Genomic DNA, 19777 nt, shown 5'->3' on the forward strand with positions numbered 1-19777 from the left:
ATAATACAGAATAAACGGCTAATAGGTCCAAGACGATATATGCTGAAAACTATAAGAGAAACTACAAACAATCCGACTTTACAAGACCGTGCAGTAGTTCAACTGAATCTCAATACTTCCACAAGCACAATAAAATGGCGGGCAACATTCACAAAAACATTGCTTAAACTGCAACTGATGAAAAGCAGCATAATTTACTAAACGTACAAGCCTCTTCCACTTTTAGAGTTAGAGTCCTTCATATCATACTGCGTACGATCATTATTTCGGATAGGATAATTCATGATCTGCGTTCGGATGTAATTTTACAGGATAAACAAGCAAAAGCAACTTTTTAAATATATATAGCCATTCCAAACACACATAACGTACAGAAATGAATTAATAAAAAACAATACCAGAAATATGTTGAATTGAAAGGGCAAAATGAAAGACTATGGAATACGAACAGGGTATTATTTATCCCAATCGTAATATCAATAACTGTTATCATCCTAAAGGCTTTACAGAATAGTATTAATAAATTAGGCCCACAAGGCGATACTTGTGTAAATCTTCGAAAACCCATAACACTATACACCACGAGAATAGTCTGAAATCTCCTATCAATTGAGACATGAGTGTGCTTGGCTATACCTGTACCTCAAGTTTTACCAGTTTAGGCTAAGATGATGATGATGATGATGATAATAATAATAATAATAATAATAATAATAATAATAATAATAATAATAATAATAATAATGACTTATTTATAAAGCACCTTTCATCCAGACGATGCCGTTCAAACAGCATCACAACGGGATAAAGTGCAAACTAGAAAATAAAAGACAAAATGTGTCAGTCCTAATATACACCTCAGACTTCTGCACAGTACTGTAGTTTAAGGTGTTGAACTCAACAGTTTAGGAACACGGTCCCAAAAAAACTCAACACTGACCTCCCAATGATCCCTTGGCCTTCTACCTTATCGTCTGCCTGCACTGCATTTTCTCGGCAACTGAAACACTGTTTCCCTGAACTATTCTGTTCCATATTTCCTTGTACAACCTCATTGCACCGATGTGATGTAATGATCTATTTGGATCGCATGCAGAAAAGTTTTCCATTTTACAGTGGGGCATGTCACAATAATAAACCAATTTGCCGATTCATTGTCAATAATACAGCGCCCCTTGGTTGCTTAAGATTGTTATAACCGGGGGGGAGGGGGGGGTGACAGTGCGGATGAGCTGCCGCGACCTATTAAATGCTCCCAGTGGCGAGTAGCCTCTGTCCAGCTCTTGGCCTTCACGTGCGGTTTAGCCACTAATCCCGGTGGAAGTGTTTCTTCCGACAGGAGAAGGGGCAGAGGTGGGTTACTGGTGCCTTACAACCAGTCGCTTTGGGCAGATGGGGCTTGTCGGCTGTGATTGGCAGCTCCCCCAGGAACAAGAAAACTCTGATCTCAAAACTCCACTGCCTTGTAACTGTAACCCCTCATGGGGAAGAGTTTGGGAGTAAACCCAATGGGAAAAGCCTGGAGCTGGAGTCCCTGAGTCAGTGTTAAATAGTGTTCAACGCAGACTGGCATCTCCTGCGACACCTCTGGTGCCAAGCTGTGTTAGTCTATGTCGTTCCTTTGAGTACATCAGATGCATGGAGAGAGGAGCTTGCTACATCGGCAGAAGCTTCCTCTCCATATCGGAGTGTCCTGGCTTGCAGGGGCAGGACATCCATGGTCGACTCTGACAGACGGAGGCCTCATTAGACAGAGCCCCACACCCCCACAGCAAGACTGACGAGTAGCAGTTGCCAAGACTTCACCACCCTCTCCCACAGACACAATGTACATCACTGAGACAGACGCTTGTGGCTTCTTCCATGAACACAGATTCCATCTTTCCACCAATCCTCCATCACTGCGATTGAAAACTACCCATTTTCATTCCTGTCATTCCGATGGGTTATCGATCCGAAACTTCACTGTGAATTTCCCCCAGACGCTGCCCGACTAGAGTATTTCCCGCGTATTCTGCTCCTGTTTTGATGCAAGAGCAGTGGACACCTGTAACTCCTGCTCTCCATAGTTCCACACCAGATCAACTGTAACAGCGTCTGTTAATGATGCAAACAATGCTTTAAATATAGTGAAATGTTGTTGTAACGGGAGGTGCAGTCAGGATTGCAATAGGATATTCAAGATTCAAAAACTTTATTGTCGTTCCAACCGTACATCAGCTCTGCAGGGTAGAAGGAGACAGCGTTTCCCAGGAGGAGTGCAATCATAACGTAACAAACGCAACACTAAATAATAAACACAACAATAAATAATAAAACACAACAGCCACATGTCGCTTTAAATCAAGTTATAAGTTTCCGGTGCAAGTTAAAAGTGTCCAAATCAGAGTCAGATCGAGCAGCTATTTAGCAGTCTGACCGCCTGTGGGAGGAAGCTGTTTAGTAGCCTTGTGGTTTTAGTTTTGATGCTCCTGTAACGTTTACCTGATGGCAGAAGAACAAACAGTTCATGGAGAGGGTGTGAGGGTTTGTTAATGATGTACCGTGTCTTCTGGAGGCATCGACGTTGAAAGAGGTCTTGGACAGAAGGTAGGGAGACCCCAATAACCTTCTCTGCTCCCCTAACCACCCCCTGCAAGGCTTTTATGTCGGCAGCAGTGCAGCTGGAGCACCAGGTTGTGATGCAAAAGGTCAGCACACTCTCAACCACGCCTCTGTAGAATGTAGTTAAGATGTTAGTGGGGAGTGATGCTTGTTTAAGCTTCCTCAGAAAGTGCAATCAGATGAATGTTCACCTTCACAAATAACTAGAACCAGAACATGAGGATTGGACATTTTCAGGGATATCCATTGCTGTCAATTCCGTGTCTGCAAATAGAATTTTACTTTCTGTCCTAATATCCATGGAAGCATTGAATTTATTCATGTAATCTCAAACACTGAATGTTGAAATACCGTTATAAAGTTCTTTGTCAGATGAGCCGTTTAACGTTTTGAATATGTTCTCTGTTCCCATGGAAGATGTTCAGCAGAAACACAAGGAGACTCTGCGGGCACAAACTGAAATACTGAGAGTGAACACGATCCTGATGACGGAGAAGGTGAAGGTTTTCCAGCTGGCTGATCGATACGCTGAGCTCACGGTCATTTCTACTGTTCGAGATAGGACACTGGTGGAACATGAGCTGCTGGCAAGAGGCAGAGACCATGAGGAGTATAGAGAGAAACAACTCCGCAGACAGCTGGAAAAAATCCGTACTGATCAGTTATTCCAGAGCAGCTTTTCCAGGAGTAAATCCAAATCTGGGAGTTCAGCAGCAGTGGCCGGAGTCCCGGGGATCGGGAAAACTACGATGGTACAAAAGATTGTTTATGACTGGGCCATGGGGAAAATATACCAACAGTTCCAGTTTGTCTTCAGCTTCAAATTCCGAGATTTAAACACCATTAATTGTAGAATAAACCTGAGGGAACTGATTCTGGATCAGTATCCTTACTTTGGGAATATCCTGAGAGAAGTCTGGAAGAATCCAGAGGGATTACTGTTTATATTCGATGGTTTAGATGAATTCAAACACAAAATCGATTTTGCGGACAGTCGGAGAGATACAGAACCAAAGCACCAGTGCCCTGATCCCGAGTGGTGGTGTGAAGTGTCTGACATTGTGTACAGTTTAATCCAGGGCAAGCTGCTCCCAGGGTGTTCAGTGCTGGTGACCACCCGTCCAACTGCGTTACATTTATTGGAAAAGGCGGATATCAGTGTCTGGTCTGAAATCCTGGGATTTGTTGATCAGGAACGGAAGGAATATTTCATCAGACATTTTGAAGATCAGACGGTGGCGGAAGCTGTTTTCAAACACGTGAAGGAGAACGAGATTCTGTACACCATGAGCTACAACCCCTCCTACTGCTGGATTCTCGGTCTGGCACTGGGTCCCTTCTTCACACAAAGAGTCAGGGACCCACAGCGAGTTCCCAAGACCATCACCCAACTGTACTCCTACTATATTTACAACATCCTGAAAAACCACAGCCTTGAGATTGAGAGACCCCGTGATGTGTTACTCAGGGTTGGTCGGATGGCCTTCAGAGGAGTGTCCAAGAAGAAGATACTGTTTACAGATGGAGATTTGATCAAGTACAATCTTCAGCCTTCCCAGTTCCTGTCCGGGTTCCTGATGGAGCTTTTGGAGAGAGAGAATTCTGCCCAAAGCGTGGTGTACACATTCCCACACCTCACCATCCAAGAGTTTGTAGCTGCAGTCGCACAATTCCTGAATCCACATCCCGGGGATATCCTGAAATTCCTCACTGATGTCCACAGCACGACAGAAGGGCGATTTGAGGTATTTCTCCGTTTTGTTGCTGGTCTCTCCTCCCCAATGACAGCTCGGGGCCTGGAGGAGTTTCTGGGTCCATTTCATCATGAAACAACCTGCCGGGTGATTGACTGGGTGAAGGAGGAGGTTAAACGCCAGAGTGGAAACACGAGGAGTGAAGCTGGTAAAAGGAGCCTCCTGAACACATTGCACTACCTGTTTGAGTCTCAGAATCGTGGACTGGCTCAGGCCGCACTGGGATCTGTGAAAACACTTTCATTCAGTGGAATGACACTGACCCCGATTGACTGCGCGGTCCTGTCTCATGCCATCGGACTCTGTGATACAATAAAACACCTCGACCTGGAGAACTGCCACATTCAGTGTGAAGGAATCCAGCGGCTGGGACCCGGGCTGCACAAGTGCCAGGAGTTGAGGTAACTTGAATTATCTCTCACTCGGAACTGGTAAACTGTTCTATTGTGTCATTTCAATGTAAAGAGATTTGGGTTAAACTGTGATAAATCAGATTGTGAAGAATTGTGACAAATGCCCAGGAGATCGATCAGTAATTCCTCAAGGACGGGAGGGTTCTGTGGGTCCTTGTGAAGGGATGTTGGAGACTTCATCAGATCAGTGAACAACGACCATTGGTTTAATGGTAGTAAATCAAAGGACTGGCCGTGTTTCCTGATGCCTGTGACACGTCCATTGACAATGTTCCTTCTCACTGTTACTGACACCCAGACCGACACTGACTGCAGCAGGTGGGTCAGAGATTCACACCCCCTTCCCGGTGAGGGACAAGAGACCGTCAGCAGACTGTCCCAGTGAGAAGGAAAGAAATACCATTGTGAGATTGTCCTCCCCTGCCCTTGATAGTGTGTGACTTTGCTCACTACCAGATACAGAGAGCGAGGCCGCATCTCCTCTGGGTCTCTGTTCAGACCCAACACACACGTACAAAAAGTTTCTGCATCCTCTCGTCTTGTAGGATTATCATTTACCCTTGGAATCCTCCTGTGGGACTTTTTATCCCAATCCCCCTTCGATTCTTAGGGATCTCGTCCCCATCCCCATCCCTCCTGTGGACTCTCTATTACCCTTTCCTCATCCTCCAGTGGAATGTCTTTTCCCCACCCCCCTTACTGCGGGATCTTTCTTCCCCACTCCCCTTCCTCCTGTGGGTTCTCTCTTCCCCATTCCCTTCCCTCCAGTGGTATCCCTTCCCATCCCCCCTTCCTCCTGTCAGATCTCTTTTCCCCATCCCCCATCTGCCTATGGGATCTCTCTTCGCAAACCCCCTTCATCCTGTAGGATCTCACTTCCCCATCCCCCTTCCTCCTGTGGGATCTCTCTGCCCCATCCCCCTTCCTCCTGTCAGATCTCTTTCCCCCAGGTTAAGACCTACAAATATCTGGGAGTACAGTTAGACGAGAAGCTAGACTGGACTGCCAACACAGATGCCTTGTGCAGGAAGGCACAGAGTCGACTGTACTTCCTAAGAAGGTTGGCGTCATTCAATGTCTGTAGTGAGATGCTGAAGATGTTCTATAGGTCAGTTGTGGAGAGCGCCCTCTTCTTTGTGGTGGCGTGTTGGGGAGGAAGCATTAAGAAGAGGGACGCCTCACGTCTTAATAAGCTGGTAAGGAAGGCGGGCTCTGTCGTGGGCAAAGTACTGGAGGGTTTAACATCGGTAGCTGAGCGAAGGGCGCTGAGTAGGCTACGGTCAATTATGGATAACTCTGAACATCCTCTACATAGCACCATCCAGAGACAGAGAAGCAGTTTCAGCGACAGGTTACTATCGATGCAATGCTCCTCAGACAGGATGAAGATGTCAATACTCCCCAATGCCATTAGGCTTTACAATTCTACCGCCAGGACTTAAGAACTTTTTAAAAGCTATTATTAATGCTTTTTGAGATAGTGATTTAGATGCATATCATATTTTTATCATATTTTACTGAGTTAAGTATTGTATGTAATTAGTTTTGCTACAACAAGTGTATGGGACATTGGAAAAAAAGTTGAATTTCCCCATGGGGATGAATAAAGTATCTATCTATCTATCTATCTATCTATCTATCTATCTATCTATCTATCTATCTATCTATCTCCCATCCTCCTATGGGATCTCTCTTCGCAAACCCCCTTCATCCTGTGGGATCTCACTTCCCCATTCCCCTTCCTCCTTCGGATCTCTCTTCCCCATCCCCCTTCTTCCTGTGGGATCACTCTTCCCCATTCCCTTCCCATTCCCCTTTCATCCTGTGGGATCTATCTTCCCCATCCCCCTTCCTCCTGTCGGATCTCTCTACCCCACCCCCTTTCCTCCTGTGGGATCTCTCTCCCCTATCCCCCTTCCTCCTGTGGGATCTCACTTCCCCATCCCCCTCCCTCCTGTTGGATCTCTCTCCCCCATTCCCCTTCCTCCAGTCGGATTTTTCTACACCATCCCCTGTGGTATCTCTCTTCCCTATCCTCCTTCTTCCTGTGGGAACTGACCTCCCCATATTCTTTTATAGAATTGTAAAATCATAGAACACTACAGCACAGAAAACAAGCCATTCGGCCCTTCTGCTCTGTGCCAAAACTTTATTCCGATAGTCCCATTGACCTGCACCCAGTCCATAACACTCCAGACCTCTCCCAGCCATGCATCTATCAGATTTATTCTTAAAACTTAAGAGTGTGTCCGCATTTTCCACATCAGATGGCAGCTCGTTCCACACTCTCACAACTCTCTGAGTGAGGACATTCCCCCTAAACCTTTCCCCTTTCACCCTGAAGCAAAGTCCTTTTGTAATTTATCTCTCCTAGTCCGTGTGGAAAGAGCCCATTCGCATCTACCCTGTCTATACCCCTCGTAATTGTGTAAACTTGTATCAAATCTCCCCTCATTCTTCTGCGCTCCAAGGAATAAAGTCCTAACCTGTTCAATCTTTCCTTGTAACTCAACTCCTGAAGAGCCGGCAACATCCTCGCAGATCTTTTCCGCACACTTTCAGTCTTACTGATATCCGTCCTATAGTTCAGTGACCAGAACTGCACACAATACTCCAAATTTGGCCTCACCAATGTCTTATACAACCTTACCATAACATTCCAACTCCTATACTCAACTTTGATTTATGAATGCCAGGATGCCAAAAGCCTTCTTTACAACCCTGTCTCCCTGTGACGCCACTTTCAGGGAATTATGTATCTGAACTCCCAGATCCCTTTCATCCTGCGCACTCCTCAGTACCCAACCATTTACTGTGTATGTCCTACCTTGATTTGTCCTTACAAAATGAAACAACTCACACTTGTCTGCATTAAATTCCATCTGCCATTTTCTGGCCCATGTTGTCAGTTGGTCCAGATCCCTCTGCAAGCTTTGAAAGCCTTCCTCGCAGTCCACAACGCCTCCATCTTAGTGTCATCAGCAAACTTGCTGATCCAATTTATCACATTATCATCTAGATCATTGATATAGACAACAAACAACAATGGTCCCAGCACAGATCCCTGAGACACACCACTAGTCACAGGCCTCCAGTCTGAGAAGCAATGATCCACTACCACTCTCTGCCTTCTCACACACAGCCAATTTCGAATCCAATCTACAACCTCTCCATGGATACCTACTGTCTGAACCTTCTGAACTAACCTCCCATGTGGGACCTTGTCAAAAGCCTTACTAAAGTTCATGTAGACAACATCCACAGCCTTTCCTTCATGTGCATTCTTGGTAACCTCCTCGAAAAACACTACAGGATTCATTAAACACGATCTGCCATGAACAAAGCCATGCTGACTATCTTTAAACAGCCCTTGGTTGTCCAAATCCTTGTATATCCGATCTCTCAGAACACCTTCCAATAATTTACCTAATACCGATGTCAGGCTCACTGGCCTGTAATTACCTGGTGCACTTTTGAAGCCTTTTTCAAACAACGGAACAACATGAGCTTCCCTCCAATCCTCCGGCATCGCAATTGTGGCGAAATACGTTTTAAATATTTCTGCCAGGACCCCTGCAATTTCTACACTAGTCTCTCTCAAGGTCCGAGAAAATATCATGTCAGGCCTGGGGGATTTATTTACCTTTATTTGCTGTAAGGCAGTAAGCACCTCCTCCTCTTTAATCTCTATGTGTTCCATAAGACATAGAATAGTACAGCACATTACAGGCCCTTCGGCCCACAATGTTGTGCCGACCCTCAAACCCTGCCTTCCATATAACCCCCCACCTTAAATTCCTCCATATACCTGTCTAGAAGTTTCTTAAACTTCACTAGTGTATCTGCCTCCACCACTGACTCAGGCAGTGCATTCCACGCAACAACCACTCTCTGAGTGAAAAACTTTCCTCTAATATCCCCCTTGAACTTCCCTCCCCTTACCTTAAAGCCATGTCCTCTTGTACTGAGCAGTGCTGCCCTGGGGAAGAGGCGCTGGCTGTCCACTCTGTCTATTCCTCTTAATATCTTGTACACCTCTATCATGTCTCCTCTCATCCTCCTTCTTTCCAAAGAGTAAAGCCCTAGCTCCCTTAATCTCTGATCATAATCCATACTCTCTAAACCAGGCAGTATCCTGGTAAATCCCCTCTGTACCCTTTCCAATGCTTCCACATCCTCCCTATAGTGAGGTGACCAGAACTGGACACAGCACTCCAAGTGTGGCCTAACTAGAGTTTTATAGAGCTGCATCATTACATCGCGTCTCTTAAACCCTATCCCTTGACTTATGAAAGCTAACACCCCATAAGCTTTCTTAATTACCCTATCTACCTGTGAGGCAACTTCCAGGGATCTGTGGACATGTATCCCCTGATCCCTCTGCTCCTCCACACTACCAACTATCCTGCCATTTACTTTGTACTTTGCCTTGGAGTTTGTCCTTCCAAAGTGTACCACCTCACACTTCTCCGGGTTGAATTCCATCTGCCACTTCTCAGCCCACTTCTGCATCCTATCAATGTCTCTCTGCAATCGTCGCCAATCCGCTACACTATCTACAACACCACCAACCTTTGTGTCATCTGCAAATTTGCCAACCCACCCTTCTACCCCCACATCCAGGTCGTTAATAAATATCACAAAAAGTAGAAGTCCCAGTACAGATCCTTGAGGGACACCACCAGTCACAACCCTCCAATCTGATTGTTCTACCTCCACCATGACCATCTTCCTTCAGCAAGCAAGCCAATTCTGAATCCACCTGGCCAAACTTCCCTGGATCCTATGCCTTGACTTTCTGAATAAGCCTACCATGTGGAACTTGTCAAATGCCTTACAAAAATCCTTATAGATCACATCAACTGCACCACCCTCATCTATATGCCTGGTCACCTCCTCAAAGAACTCTATCAGGCTTGTTAGGCACAATCTGCCCTTCACAAAGCCATGCTGACTGTCCCTGATCAGACCATGATACTCTAAATGCCCATTGATCCTATCTCTAAGAATCTTTTCCAACAGCTTTCCCACCACAGATGTAAGGCTTACTGATCTATAATTACCTGGACTAGCCCTACTACCTTTTTTGAACAAGGGGACAGCATTCGCCTCCCTCCAATCCTCCCGTACCATTCCTGTGGACAACGAGAACATAAAGATCCTAGCCAGAGGTTCAGCAATCTCTTCCCTTGCCTCGTGGAGCAGCCTGGGGAATATTCCGACAGGCCCCGGGGACTTATCAGTCCTAACAACTCCAACACCTCCTCTCCCTTAATATCAACATGCTCCAGAACATCAACCTCACTCATATTGTCCTCACCGTCATCAAGTTCCCTCTCATTGGTGAATACTGAAGAGAAGTATTCATTGAGGACCTCGCTCACTTCCACAGCCTCCAGGCACATCTTCCCACTTTTCTCTCTAATCGGTCCTACCATCATTCCTATCATCCTATTGTTCCTCACATAATTGAAGAATGCCTTGGGGTTTTCCTTTACCCTACACGCCAAGGCCTTCTCATGCCCCCTTCCTGCTCTTCTCAGCTCCTTCTTAAGCTCCTTTCTTGCTACCCTATGTTCCTCAATAGACCCATCTGATCCTTGCTTCCTAAACCTCGTGTATGCTGCCTTCTTCCACCTGACTAGATTTTCCACTTCACTTGTCACCCATGGTTCCTTCATCCTACCATTCTTTATCTTCCTCAGCGGGACAAATTAATCCCTAACATCCTACAAGAGATCCTTAAACATCGACCACATGTCCATAGTACATTTCCCTGCAAAAACATCATCCCAATTCACACCCGCAAGTTCTAGTCTTATAGCCTCATAATTTGCCCTTCCCCAATTAAAAATTTTCCTGTCCTCTCTGATTCTGTCCTTTTCCATGATAATGCTACAGGCCAGGAAGCGGTGATCGCTGTCCCCCAGATGCTCACCCACTGACAGATCTGTGACCTGACACGGTTCGTTACCTAATACTAGATCTGGTATGGCATTCCCCCTCGTCGGCCTGTCAACATACTGAGACAGGAATCCATCCTGGACACACTTAACAAACTCTGCCCCATCTAAACCCTTGGAACTAATCAAGTGCCAATCAATATTAGGGAAGTTAAAGTCACCCATGATAACAACCCTATTATTTTTGCACCTTTCCAAAATCTGCCTCACAATCTGCTCCTCGGTATCTCTGCTGCAACCAGGGGGCCTATAGAATACCCCCAGTAGAATAACTGCTCCCTTCCTGCTCCTGACTTCCACCCATACTGACTCAAAAGAGGATCCTGCTACATTACCCACCCTTTCTGTAGCTGTAATAGTATCCCTGACCAGTAATGCCACCCCTCCTCCCCTTTTCCCCCCTCTCTATCCCTTTTAAAGCACTGAAATCCAGGAATATTGAGAATCCATTCCTGCCCTGGTGCCAGCCAAGTCTCCGCAATGGCCACTACATCATAATTCCATGTATGTATCCAAGCTCTCAGAACATCACCTTTGTTCCTGATGCTTCTTGCATTGAAGTACACGCACTTTAGCCCTTCTACCTTACTGCCTTTACACCCTTTATTCTGCTGCTCTTTCCTCAAAGCCTCTCTATATGTTAGATCTGGCTTTACTCCATGCACTTCTTTCACTGCTCTATCGCTCTGGGTCCCATCCCCCTTGCAAATTAGTTTAAACCCTCCCGAACCATGCTAGCAAACCTACCAGCGAGGATATTGCTCCCCCTTGAGTTCAGGTGCAACCCATCAAATATGGACAGGTCCCACCTTCCCCAGAAGAGATCCCAATGGTCTAAAAATCTAAAACCCTGCCCCCTGCACCAACTCCTCAGCAACGCATTCAACTGCCATCTCCTCCAATTCTTACCATCACTATCACGTAGCACTGGCAGCAATCCTCAGAACACCACCCTTGAGGTCCTGTTCTTCAGCCTTCTGCCTAGTTCCCGAAACTCACACTTCAGGACCTCATCCCTCTTCCTGTCTATGTCGTTGGTACCAATATGTATCACGACTTCTGGTTGCTTTCCTTCTCGTACCAGAATGTCATGTACCCGGTGAGACACATCCCAGACCCTGGCACCCGGGAGGCAAAAAACCATGCGTGTTTCCTTCTCATGTCCACAAAATCTCCTGTCGGCTCCCCTGACTATAGAGTCTCCAATGATGACAGCTCTCCTCCTCTCCGTCCCACCCTTCTGCACCACAGGGACAGACTCAGTGACAGAGGCCCTGCCACCATGGCTCACACCTGGTCAGTCGTCCCCGCCAACAGCTTCCAGGACGGTAAACTTATTATTCAGGGGAATGACTACAGGGGTGCTCTGCACCTCCTGTCTACTCTCCTTCGCTTTCCCCCCTCGGACTGTCACCCGACGACCTGCTTCCGGCAGCCTAGGTGTGACTATCTCCCTGTAGCTCTCATCTCTGTCTGCCTCATTCTGCCTTATGAGTCAAAGGTCATCCAGCTGCTGCTCCAGATTCCTCACACGGTCTTCCAGATCGCCCAGCCGCATACACTTCTGGCAGATGTGACTCTGCGGGAGAGGGGAGTTCACCCAAGACTACCACATCTCACAGGAAAGGCACATCACCGTCTCAGGAGGCATTGTAAAGACCTGTCAAAGCCTCAAATCTCCACTCACTCACTGGCCGCTTTCCACGGGCCGCTCAGCTTGAGCTACCCCTCTATTTATTTGTTTGAGCTTTTCAAACTGCTTGGTCAATCAGCTGCTTTCTGCTGAGTCTGAGCTATTCAAATCTTGGTTGTCCTGATTTGCACAGTCCAACTGCCAAAACTGCCAGAATCTCTCGAATCAAAGCCTCAAATCTCCACTCCTTCACTGGCTCACTCACTCACTGGCTGCGTTCCATGACACTACTGTTTGTTTCCTTTAATTCCATATCCGCTATGCCAGTTTCCTGAGTAAACACTGACGCAAAAAAAACGTTTAAAATCTTCCCCATCTCATGATGCTCCACACATCGACCACATAGACAACCACTCTGATCTCTAGTGGACCAATTTTGTCCTTTACTATCCTTTTACTCTTAATATACTCGTAGGAACCCTTCAGGTTTACCTTCACATTATCTGCCAACACAACCTCATGTCTTCTTTTTGCCTTCCTGATTTCCTTCTTTAGTATTCCCTTACATTCTCTATCCTCTTCAAGTATCTCATTTGTTCCTTGTTGCCTGTACCTGCTAAACACCTACTTAACCAGATCACCAATATCCCTTGAACAACAAGGTTCCCTATCCCTATTAACTTTGCCTTTAATCCTGGCAGGAACATGCAAACTCCGGATGTAAGCGCGGTTCAGTAACTCCACTTACTGAATACATCATTGCCAGAAAACAACTTATCCCAATCCACTCTTCCCAGATCCTCTCTCATTTCCACAAAATTGGCCCTTCTCCAGTTCAGAACCTTAACTGGTGGACCAGTCCTATCCTTATCCATAATTATCTTGAAACTAATGACATTATGGTCACTGGACCCAAAATGTTCGCTTACACATACTTCTGTCACCTGACCTGTCTGATTCCCTAATAGGAGATCAGGTACTGCCCCCTCTCTCGTTGGTACCTCAATATATTAATTTAGAAAACTTTCCTGAACACATTTGACAAACTCCACGCCATCTAACCCTTTCACAGAGTGGGAGTCCAGGTCAATATGTGGGAAGTTAAAATCCCCTACGATTACAACTTTCTGTTTCTTACATTGGTGTGCTAACTCTGTACAGATTTGCTCCCCCAATTCTCTCTGACTATTGGACCGTATATAATAATACCCTATTCGTGTGGTCACTCCTTTCCCGTTCCTCAGCTCCACCCATACGGCCTCGGTAGACGAGCCCTCCGGACTGTCCCGTCTACGCACAGCTGTGAGATTCTCCCTGACTAGTAATGCCACTCCTCCCCCTTTCATCCCTCCCCCTCTATCACATCTGAAACAACGTAACCTCGGAACATGAAGCTGCCAGTCCTGCCCCTCCTGCAAACCAAGTCTTACTAATAGCAATAATGTCGAAATCATCATGTGCCAATCCACGCCCTAAACTCATCTACCTTACCTACAATACTCCTTGCATTGAAATAGATGAACCTAAGAACATTTCTATCACGTACAAACCATTGATATCTGTCTATACAGGCAGTCCTCACATGACCATTATCCTCCTCCACATCACTATCTGCTCTAACACTCTGCCCCCTCCCCCTGCAACCTTGTTTAAACCCCCCGGAGCAGAACTTGCTAACCTACCGGCAAGGATGTTAGTCCCCCTCCAGTTAAGGTGCAAACTGCCCAATTTGAACGGGTCCCACCTCCCCTGGAAGAAAGCCCAATTGTCCAGAAACATGAACCCCTCCCTCAGGCACCATCCCCTCAGCCACATATTTAGCTGCATTATTTCTAGCCTCACTAGCACGTGGCACGGGAGGCAATCCCCCTGTGGGATCTCACTTTCCCATCCCCCATTCATCCTCTGGGCTCTCTATCCCCACTCCCCCTTCCTGCTGTTGCATCTCTCCTCAGCATCCCCCTTCCCCCTGTGGGATCTCTATTCCCTATCCCCCTTCCTCCTGTGGGATCTCTCTCCACAATCCCCCTTCCTCCTGAGGGATCCCTCTCCTGCATCCCCCTTCCCCCAGTGGGATCTCTAATCCCCATCCCCCTTCCTCTAGTGGGATCTCTCCACCCTATCCCCCTTCCTCCCGTGGGATCTCTCTCCCCCATTCCCCTTCATCCTGCGGGATCTCTCTCCCCCATCCCCCTTCCTCCTGCGGGATCTCTCTCCCCCATCCCCCTTCCTCCTGCGGGATCTCTCTCCCCCATCCCCCTTCGTCCTGCGCGATCTCTCTGCCCCATCCCCCTTCCCCCTGCGGGATCTCTCTTCCCCCGTCCCCCTTCCCCCTGCGGGATCTCTCTCCCCCGTCCCCCTTCCCGCTGCGGGATCTCTCTCCCCGTCCCCCTTCCTCCTGCGGAATCTCTCTCCCCCGTCCGCCTTCCTCCTGCGGGATCTCTCTCCCCCGTCCGCCTTCCTCCTGCGGGATCTCTCTCCCCCGTCCGCCTTCCTCCTGCGGGATATCTCTCCCCCGTCCGCCTTCCTCCTGCGGGATATCTCTCCCCTCCCCCCCTTCCTCCTGCGGGATCTCTCTCCCCCATCCCCCTTCATCCTGCGGGATCTCTCTCCCCCGTCCCCCTTCCACCTGCGGAATCTCTCTGCCCTGTCCCCCTTCCTCCTGCGGAATCTCTCTGCCCTTGTCCACCTTCCTCCTGCGGAATCTCTCTGTCCCATCCCCCTTCCGCCTGCGGGATCTCCCTCCCCCATCCCCTTTTCTCCTGCGGGATCTCCCTCCCCCATCCCCCTTCCTGCTGCGGTATCTCTCTTCCCCATCCCCCTTCCTGCTGCGGTATCTCTCTTCCCCATCCCCATTCCTCCTGCGGGAGCTCTCTTCCCCATCCCCTTCCTCCTGCGGGATCTATCTACACCATCACCCTTCCTGCTGTGGGATCTCTCTCCCCAATCCCACTTCCTGCTGGGGGATCTCTCTCCCCAATCCCACTTCCTGCTGGGGGATCTCTCTCCCCCATCCCCCTTCCTGCTGCGGGATTTCCCTCCTCTCTCCCCCTTCCTCCTGCGGGATCTCTCTCCCCCATCCCCCTTCATCCTGCGGGATCTCTCTCCTCCGTCCGCCTTCCTCCTGCGGGATCTCTCTCCCCCATCCCCCTTCCTCCTGCGGGATCACTCTCTGCCCCATCTCCCTTTCTCCAGTGGGATCTCTCTCCTCCATCCCCCTTCCTCCTGCGGGTTCTCTCTCCCCCATCCCACGTCCTCCTATGGGATCTCTCTCCCCCATCCCCCGTCCTCCTGCGGGATCTCTCTCCCCCATTCCCCGTCCTCCTCCGGGATCTTTGTTCCCCTTTCTGCTTCCAGCTGTGGGATATCTCTTCCCCATTCTCTTCCCCAACTTCGGGATGGCTCGTCCATCCGATTTCCTCCTGTGGGCTCTCACCGCCCCACCCCCATTCCACCTGTGACATCACCCTTCCTCCTGTGCGAACTCTGTTCCAATCACACCATTTCCAGTGGGATCTGTCTTTCCCATACACATTCATCCTGAGGTATATCTCTTCCGCATCCCGCTTCCAGCTGTTGGGCTTCTGTTCCCAATCCCCCTTTCTCCTGTGGTATCTCTCTTCCCCATCCCACTTCCTCCTGTGGGATCTCTCATCCCCATCCCCCTTCCTCCTGCGGGAGCTCTCTGCCCCATCCCCCTTCCTCGTGGGATCTCTCTGCCCCATACCCCTTCCTCCCGTGGGATCTCTCTCCCCCATCCCCCTTCCTACTGTGGGATCTCTCTCCCCCATCCCCCTTCCTCCTGTGGGATCTCTATCCCCCATCCCTCCTCCTCCTGTGGGATCTCTCATCCCCATCCGCCTTCCTCCTGCGGCAGCTCTCTGCCCCATCACCCTTCCTCTCTGCCCCATGCCCCTTCCTCCTGCGGGATCTCTCTGCCCCATCCCCTTCCTCCTGCGGGATCTATCTCCCCCATCCCCCTTCCTGCTGTGGGATCTCTCTCCCCCTGTGGAATCTCTCTCCACCATCCCTCTTCCTCCTGTGGGATCTCTATCCCCCATCCCCCCTCCTCCTGTGGGATCTCTCTCCCCCATCCCCCTTCCTCTCTGCCCCATCCCCCTTCCTCCTGCGGGATCTCTCTGCCCCATCCCCCCTCCTCCTGTGGGAGCTCACACCATAGCGCCCTTTCTCCTGTGGGAACTCTCTTCCACATCCCCCTTCCTCTCTTCCCCATCCCCTTCCTCCTGCGGGATCTATCTCCCCCTTCCCCCTTCCTCCTGCGGGATCTCTCTGCCCCATCCCCCTTCCTGCTGCGGTATCTTTCTTCCCCATCCCCCTTCCCCCTGCGGGAGCTCTCTCCCCCATCCCCCTTCCTCCTGTGGGAGCTCCCTCCCCCATCCCCCTTCCTCCTGTGGGATCTCTCTTCCACATTCCCCCTTCCTCCTGGGGGAACTCTCTCCCCCTTCCCCCTTCCTCCTGTGGGATCTCACTCCCCCATCACCCTTCCTCCTGTGTGATCTCACTCCCCCATCCCCCTTCCTCCTGTGGGAGCTCTCTCCCCCATCACCCTTCCTCCTGAGGCAGCTCTCTCCCCCATCCCACTTCCTCCTGTGGGATCTCTCTCCCCCATCCCCCTTCGTTCTGTGGGATCTCTCTCCCCCATCACCCTTCCTCCTGTGGGATCTCACTCCCCCATCCCCCTTCCTCCTGTGGGAGCTCACTCCCCCATCCCCCTTCCTCCTGTGGGAGCTCTCTCCCCCATCCCACTTCCTCCTGTGGGATCTCTCTCCCCCATCCCCCTTCTTTCTGTGGGATCAGTCTCCCCCATCCCCCTTCCTCTTGTGGGATCTCTCTTCCACATCCCCCTTCCTCTTGGGGAAACTCTCTCCCCCTTCCCCCTTCCTCCTGTGGGATCTCACTCCCCCAACCCCCTTCCTCCTGTGGGATCTCTCTCCCCCATCACCCTTCCTCCTGAGGCAGCTCTCTCCCCCATCCCACTTCCTCCTGTGGGATCTCACACCCCCATCCCCCTTCCTCCTGTAGCAGCTCTCTCCCCCATCCCCCTTTGTCCTGTGGGATCTCTCTCCCCCTTCCGCCTTCCTCCTGTGGGATCCCTCTCCCCCATCCCCATTCCTCCTGTGGGAGCTCTCTCCCCCATCCCCCTTCCTCCTGTGGGATCTCTCTCCCCCTCCCCCCTTCCTCTTGTGCGATCCCTCTCCCCCATCCCCCTTCCGCCTGTGGGATCTCTCTCCCCCATCCCGCTTCCTCCTGTGGGAGCTCTCTCCCCGATCCCCCTTCCTCCTGTGGGATCTCTCTCCCCCTTCCCCCTTCCTCCTGTGGGATATCTCTCCCCCTTCCCCCTTCCTCCTGTGGAATCCCTCTCCCCCATCCTCCTTCCTCCTGTGGGAGCTCTATCCCCCATCCCCCTCCCTCCTGTGGGATCTCTCTTCCCCATCCCCCTTCCTCCTGTGGGATCTCTCTTCCACATCTCCCTTCTCCTTGTGGGATCTCTCTTCTCCATCCCCCTTCCTCTTGTGGGATCTCTCTTCCACATCCCCCTTCCTCTTGGGGGAACTCTCTCCCCCATCCCCCTTCCTCCTGTCAGATCTCTCTCCCCCATCCCCCTTCCTCCTGTGGGATCTCCCTCCCTGATCCCCCTTCCTCCTGTGGGATCTCTCTCCCCCATCACCCTTCCTCTTGTGGGATCTCTCTTCCACATCCCCCTTCCTCCTGTGGGATCTCTCTCCGCCATCCCCCATCCTCGTGGGATCTCTCATCCACATCCCCCTTCCTTCTGTGTCTTTCCATCCTTTACCTTAGGTGATGTCTCTTCCTCCATCTCCATTCGACATTTCCCGATTCTCAAGTCTTCCTCACTGTTTGACTTTCTCCCCTTCACCCCCACCCTTTCCGACTGTCTCACGTATGGAACACTTTTCTAACCATCAGGGAATGAGAGAGAATATGTGGAGTTTACAGGGTCACACCGACAGACGAAATTACTGACATTCGGTGAATTCATTGGAGCTGGGCAGTGAGGGACATTGACAGTGATGGGAACTACGATCAGTGAATTAATAAAGGGTTTAATGTTCCCTGAAATATCTGAGTGAGAGAAATTGCCTCAGACCCACGGTTTTAATCACTATGTTCATCAATTTGTCTGTTTGTGTTTAGACTCGGGGGGAATGACCTGGGAGATTCAGGAGTGAAACTGGTGTCTGCGGCTCTGAGGAACCCGGAGTGTAAAATACAGAGACTGGGGTAAGTACCAGACTGTGGGAGATTGTGTTTACAGTCACTGGGTGTCTGACACTGAACATTAATGTGATCAGTAATTGTGTTACTGATATATACTGGGGATTTGTACCATCTCCTGTCTCTCTGTGTCCTTCACCCTCACTCTCTCTCATCTCCAGGCTGGAGAATGTCGGTCTCACAGATTCTGGTGTCGAGGATCTCGCCTCCGCTCTCAGTACAAACCCATCACTGACGGGGCTGGACCTGATATCAAACTTGCTGACAGACTAGTCTTATAATCTTCCAGATTCATATCATTACCTAGTTTTTGAACCTTTTGGAAGCTCTTCTTTTCTTCTTCACTAGATTTACAACGGCCTTTGTGCACCACGGATCTTGTACCCTACCATCCTTTCCATGTCTCATTGGAACGTATCTACTCAGAACCCCACGCAAATATCCCTTGAACATTTTCTACATTTCTTTGGTCCATTTCCCCAAGGACATCAATTTCCAATTTATGCTTACAAGTTCCAGCCTGATAGGCTCATAGTTCTCCTTACTGCAATTAGAGGTTTCCCTAACTTCCCTGTTCCTATCCCTCTCTAATGCTATGGTAAAAGAGATAGAATTGTGATCACTATCTCCAAAATGCTCTCCCACTGAGAGACCTGACACCTGGCCAGGTTCATTTCCCAATACCGGATCAAGTGCAGCCTCTCCTCTTGTAGGCTTATCTACATATTGTGTCAGGAAACCTTCCTGAACACACCTAACAAACTCCACCCCGTCAAAACCCTTCACTCTAGGGAGATGCCAATCAATATTTGGGAAATTAAAATCTCCCACTTCAACAATCCTGTTATTGTTACTCCTTTCCAGAATCTGTCTCCCTATCTGCTCCTCGATGTCCCTGTTACTGTTGGGAGGTCTATACAAAACACCCAGTCGAGTTATTGACCCCTTCCTGTTCCTAACCTCCACCCACAGAGACTCCACAGACAATCCCTCCATGACTTCCTCCTTTTCCGCAGCCGTGACACTATCTCTGATCAACAGTGCCATGCCCCCACCTCTGTGGCCTCCCTCCCTGCCCTTTCTGAAACATCTAAAGCCGGGCACTCGAAATAAACATTCCTGTCCCTGCACCATCCAAGTCTCTGTAATGGC

General features: G+C 49.4%; 1 protein-coding gene across 1 annotated transcript in view; it reads left to right on the forward strand.

The window, feature by feature from the left end:
- Positions 1-19777, forward strand: part of LOC140721622 (NACHT, LRR and PYD domains-containing protein 3-like) — a 1017925-nt gene that overhangs the window by 993490 nt on the left and 4658 nt on the right. The window contains exon 10 of the mRNA XM_073036433.1: positions 18545-18631. Within this exon, the coding sequence (XP_072892534.1) occupies positions 18545-18631 (87 nt within the window). The remainder of the gene's footprint in view (positions 1-18544; positions 18632-19777) is intronic.

This window comes from Hemitrygon akajei, unplaced genomic scaffold (genome assembly GCF_048418815.1).
Source record: "Hemitrygon akajei unplaced genomic scaffold, sHemAka1.3 Scf000058, whole genome shotgun sequence".
Taxonomy (NCBI): domain Eukaryota; kingdom Metazoa; phylum Chordata; class Chondrichthyes; order Myliobatiformes; family Dasyatidae; genus Hemitrygon; species Hemitrygon akajei.